Source organism: Spermophilus citellus (assembly GCF_964194105.1).
Source record: "Spermophilus citellus genome assembly, chromosome: 3".
In the NCBI taxonomy this organism is placed as follows: Eukaryota; Metazoa; Chordata; class Mammalia; order Rodentia; family Sciuridae; genus Spermophilus; species Spermophilus citellus.
The window spans coordinates 6,729,715-6,735,740 of record NC_138184.1 but is presented as its reverse complement, the minus strand read 5'-3'; the positions used below and the strand labels follow the sequence as shown (position 1 = coordinate 6,735,740).

The window sequence follows — 6,026 nt, the reverse complement described above, 5'->3', positions numbered from 1 at the left end:
CATCTCACATAAGTGAATTGCATAAATACAACGGTTTTTTTTTTGTTGTTTACTGTAAAATACACTAAATTGGGTGTGCATAAGCAGAGCAGGATGCTGCACATGGAATGGAAGACAGGACAAGAACAGGCTGCTCAGCCCTCAGCCTGGACAGCCTGCACCTCAGTTCATGATGTCTGGCTTCTGTCATCACCTCATCATCCCATCACCATAGTCACAGCACTTTCATAGTGATTAGGAAATGATTTTAAGGATTGTTGTATTTTGTGCATTTGTGGTTGTTTCTATGGAAAATGGAACCAGTTGGGGTAAGAATAAATTTTTTTAAAGATATCCGATACCTTCATCTTAAATAAAAACCAAAACTTCATGAATTCATATACAATTCTGTATGTCCTTCCATCTGGCTACTCAAACAGTGATGTTTGTCGTCAAGGTGAGAAAATGTTACTCCCAGTGATCCTTAGCACAACCCAGAGCCCGTGCTGCAATTATTGGGTTACTTGATTCTCGGCTGTGTCATGAAACAGAAGTGCCCATCCCAAGACCCACCCATACCTGGTGCCCAACAAAGGCTCAGGCTCTGTGCTCAGCATTCCCATGAATATGCTGTCAGCTGGGTGCCTCCTGATGCAGAACCACAGCAGGGGACACAGCCACACAGCGCACTGGACAAGAACAATCTGGTGAAATGCTACAGGCCCAGGCTGATTGTGGACTAACATAGGACTTTGGAAGCTCAATACACAGAGCTCACAATTAGACTAATTGGTCCATGCAATGCCCATCACTAAGGACTTCCTACTATTAATGAAGGAAGATGAAGAAAAGAAAACAAAGGTCCACTTAAGATTTGGACCCTAGCTATAATTGGGAGGCACCTTATGTTCTCAGTTTACTTTTTTCTCTTTATTAGTATTTAAAGATACATCTCCTTTTAATGTCTAATTCTTATTAGGTAAAAAATACAAATAACAAAAATCACTATATGAACCATAAGAAGCATACATTTCAGTGACAGGTATTTGGTCATTAAGTGTTTTTAATTAAAGCATTTAATTTTAATTAAGCATTCAGTCATTAAATTAATAGCGTTAATTAAGCATTCAGTCATTAAATTAATAGTGTTAAATTACTTAAGCATTCAGTCATTAAATTAATAATGTTAAATTAACTGCTCAAAGGACTCTGCAGCATTGGAATAATGTGAAACTCTAAAACACGCTTCAGACCAAGCTCTAAGGGTCTGCTGTCACTTCCTCTTGTTCATACTCCACTTTTCCTAGTCTCATGGACATCCCTGCCATTGTTCTTGAGTAATTGGAGGTTGTAAATGCTGTTAAGGAGAAGTCTGGGGCTCCTGTGTTCATGGCATAGACACAGACAAGATCTACTCAATCATGTGTCTGGCTCTGTGGGACATTCCTGCTGTGGAGGAAGGGACAGAGGACAGCACCAGTGTGCTGAAACCCCACTGAGCAAGGCCAGGACCTGAGCAAAAGCAAGGGCTTAACACATTTTGCCCTATTTCATCTCCTGTGTCTAACGTGGTCTATAGGCTCGGAGAAATCAGAAATGAAGGTGAGATGGTCATTTCACCCCAAATATTCAGCATACACCTACATAAGAGGAGTATGAAAATGTAACACTATAGAAATTGAAAACACTAACTTTAGATCCAAAGATATTTCAGTTGAATAGTATGAACATTTGCCTTTCCATTTTAATAATAACTATCTAATTTTTGCCCATATTTTACACCTTCATCACATATCAACCACACAGAGAGCAAAGTTTTCTATTTAATCTGGATTCAATGACATTGGATGCACTGGAAACCACCATGGATCACATTGCTGTTTCAGAGACCCTAGCAAACAGCCAGGTGTTGGAGGGGGAAAAAAATGAGTTCAGCCAACAGCAGCCAAAATTAAATTTTGACTCTCTAGGTTCTGATGAACTAAACTTTTTTGCTGGTTTTTTTTTAATATTTATTTTTTAGTTTTCAGCTGACACAACATCTTTGTATGTGATGCTGAGGATCGAACCATGCCAGGCAGTGCACTATTGAGCCACATCCCCAGAATATTTTAAGCTGAATCCAAGGGATTTAGCTGCAGGCACATTTTTCAAATTCCTGACTAGTAATGCAGTCCAGACCTGCTTTGTCTCCTCTTCAGATGGAGAGGGCTGGCGACCAAATGCAGGAGGATGTGGCAGCTTCAAGGATATCTTGTAGTAGCAGAAACAGGGAGGTCTGTGCTGGATTATTTGTGCCTACTTGACCTTAAATTATTGTCTCATCTCAGCCATTCTTTCAGAAGTGGATCAAGTGACAAACTAACTGCTCTGAATTGGGATCTACCAGAAATCCCAAAGGGAAGTACACATGAAAAGGAAGCCCATCTTGCAGAGGAAGGAAAGTACAACCCACTGCTGTTTTTGAAGGGGACAACCTGCCAGCACTGGCCTGACAAGATGCCATGTGCCTCAAACCCACACTACATTTCAAATGTGGCTTCAGTTGTTCTATCTGAACACCATCACAATTCATATACACACCTGTACTCTTTCCTGCTGTCTAAAATAAAATCATGTGACGCTTATGCTGTGGGAAGACTTTGCACATGAACAATCAACCTACAAAAAACACATAGTTTAGCAGTGGCACTCAGTAATTCCCCCAAAAAGATCATCCTCATCCTCATCATCTCCTTCATAAATCTTTTGAATTGCTTAGCTCACATTTAAAGGGACACATTCTCTCCTCTTGTGGATGACAGTGTGTGACAGGAACAGTCCGTGTGGGAATAAGACAAGGCTTTCCATGTGCTTTCTGTTGTTCACATCACAACCAAGCCTATGAACTCACAGAATCATCACTCATCATCTGGCCCTTGTTCTCCCATCTGGTAGACAAACTGCATGCTCCTCCTGAGGGTGAAGAAATAATGCTGTGGAATGCCCTTCCTCCACACTTTGCCTCTTACAGCAGTTACTGATTCACACTGGGGCTCTGTGGTAGCTCCAAAGCCCCAAGTTCCTGATGTCCAGTGGCCCCCACTTCAGCCTTCAGGTACCAACACAAGCTCAGCTAAGAGCTTCCTGATGCAGACGTCCACAGCAGGAAGAGCAGGTATGGAGCCCACTGGACTGGAGTCCTCAAGCTGAAGGGCTAGAAGAGGCACAGACTGATTGTTGACTACTGTGTGAACTTGGTGGCTCAATGCCTAGGGCGTCCAATTTACCAAGTAGTTTTGAAGCATATCAGGAAGAAGAGGAGGAGAAAATAGACATCAATAAATGTTCACAGTTTGTATCAACTACTAACGAGGTTCTTGTCTAATGTCAATTTCTTTTTAAAGACTTTTTTCATGTTAGTATTATTATGGTAAATTTAAGCTACAAAAAGTTACAATTTCACCTTTCTCAAGTATATAGATGCGCAGCATTAATCACATGTGTATTTTTATGACACTGTCACCGTGATCCAGCTCCAAAATTTTTCATTTTTCCAAAGTGGTAATTGGTTCCAAATGTGAAAAATTCCCAAACATTCCTTCAAAGATTAGCTACAGGCATTGAACAAAGAATGTGAGAAACTAATTAGAAAAAATTTTAAAAAGGAAGGAAAGGCTCTGATTCTATTGGTCTCACACATGTATGCTGAAGAGAGTTCACTCCACAGCCAATCAGAGTCCTGGAAGGGCACAGGCTCAGGAGTTTGGCTGTGGTTGCTTGGCAACGACTGTTTCCAGGAAGACCACTACCAAACCATGAGCTCTGCTGTGGATGGTGCTGTGGGGAGACTTGGCTCAACTCTAAGGGCTAGGTTGGGATTGCAGAGGCAGTTTTAGGAAAGGGGGAGGGAAGATGCCTCTGAGGCCCTGGCCTCTGCCAAGGAGAAGCCTTTTGGCGTGGGAACTCAGGACCAGGGGCCCTTGGGCTCCTCCACCGGCCTGAGGATAACGTGCCTGTGCTTTGGGCAGGGAGGTTTTAATGGATGTAGCTGGCCCAGGCACCAGGGAGGATACAACCAGTGAACAATGTGCAGAAGGCTGTAAGTGTGGGCAGCAGATGAGAAGAACAGGTGATAGGCTGGAACCTAGCAGCAAGAAGCCTGAGGCGCCAGAAGGAGGACATGTGTAAGAAGTAAGCAAAGTCCAGGTTGCGCAGCAGGGGGAAGACCAGGGAGGAAAGATCTCCCTCACTAAGACACCTGGTGGCACTGCCCCTAAGACACCTCAGCCCTGGGACCTGCAAACTAGGAGGGGCCTGATGCCTAGTCCACCTTGATGAGTAGCCAAATAAAAACTGGGTTCCCATCCACTAAAAAATAAAAAATAAAAAGAATGTGAAAAACTAAAAACTAAAGCTCTGAGTATTACTATAAGTGCAGATTAAAGGACTGAATGTTTGGCTTTGCTGAATTTTCTAACAAACAATGCAACTGGATTCTTCATGTGCTATACAAGACATTTCTACTGTTTCTGCCACCTCCTCAGGACACTTTTAATTTCGCTGTTTCTCAGGCCATAGATGAAGGGGTTGAGCATGGGGGTGACCACAGTGTACATCACAGAGGCCACTGCACCCTTCCTGGGAGAATATGATGCAGCTGACCCAAGATACACTCCAAAACCTGTTCCTAAAAATAAGCCAACAACTGCCAGGTGAGACCCACAGGTAGAGAATGCTTTGTACCTCCCCCCTGAGGATGGAATCCCCAGAATGGTGGAAACAATTTTATAGTAGGAGAAAAGGATCCCTGAGATGGGGAAAAGGCCATACACTGCTCCAAGAAAATACTTGACCAAGTTATTATAGAAGGTGTTGGAACAGGAGAGATTGAGAAGCTCAGAAGGGTCACAGAAGAAACTAGCAATTTCCATGTCCTTGAAGTTGGTGATTTGTAACATCATTAAAATGTGCAGTTGGCATTCCAAAAGGCTGAACAGAAATGACAAAAAAGTTAAGAAGCCACAGAGGCGAGGGTTCATTATGACCAGATAATGCAGGGGATGACAAATGGCCACAAAACGGTCATAGGCCATCACAGTCAGGAGCATATAATCCATACATGCAAAGATGGTAAAAAGAGACATCTGAGTCAGGCAGCCCACATAGGAGATGGCTCTGCTGTGAGTTTGGATGTTCACAATCATCTTAGGGACTATGGTGGAGATGAAGCAGATGTCAGCCAAGGACAGGTTGGAGAGGAAGAAGTACATGGGGGTGTGGAGGTGGGAGTCAGAGCTGATGGCCAGGATGATGAGCAGGTTCCCAAGCACTGTGACCAGGTACATGGACAGGAACAGTCCAAAGAGGAAGGGCTGCAGATCTGGGTCCTCTGAGAGGCTCAGGAGTTGGAATTCAGAGACATCTGTTAGATTTTGTGCATCTATATAACTGAGACATCTTTTGATAAAAAGAGTAAGGGAAAAGAAACATATCAGCAATCACTCCTCACTCTGTGTACATTTGAATTCAAGTATTCACAAGGGTTGTTCTCACACTGGAGATCCACATGCCTTCAATGTAATTCTCAAAATTGTACACCCTGTCTTGCATTCTCTTTACTCTCCGTCATTCACCCCTCTTTCCACACCCTATTTTCAGACATTGAACTGAGAAATATTAGAAGCCCAGGAGCAGAGGACAGAAGAAGTTCAGGATCACAATAAAATATAGCCTACTGTTTGAAGGAAATTTCAGGAAATAGTACTAACCTTCCTATTAAGCAAAAAATAATCTTCAAAGTTAATTAAGCACCAGTCCATTTTAACTTATTTTTTGCTAACAAGTTGAGACAAATTTCTTTGACTTATTCCACTTAAGACACCACCTAAACTCCTGACAGTAGGTGTGTCAGGTATCTTCAAAGGGTTTCATCATTCGTTGATTTCCTCATTTCCTTCCTCTGGGTTTTAAGCTTGCTGTTCAAAACATTTATATTATAAAACAAATATTCCTGTTTTTAGAGAACTTCAGATTTCAATCGACACGATTGAGTTAAATGCACATAA

At 42.4% G+C, this 6,026-nt stretch overlaps 1 protein-coding gene across 1 annotated transcript; it reads right to left on the bottom strand.

The window, feature by feature from the left end:
• Positions 1 to 4,481: 4,481 nt before the first annotated feature.
• On the bottom strand, positions 4,482 to 5,417 carry LOC308645787 (olfactory receptor 7E24-like; the record flags this gene model as incomplete). The annotated part of the gene is made up of 1 exon (XM_081288195.1): positions 4,482 to 5,417. The coding sequence occupies exon 1, from the start codon at positions 5,304 to 5,306 to the stop codon at positions 4,482 to 4,484; it is 825 nt and encodes a 274-aa protein (XP_081144321.1). The 5' UTR covers positions 5,307 to 5,417.
• Between the last annotated feature and the right edge of the window lie 609 nt (positions 5,418 to 6,026).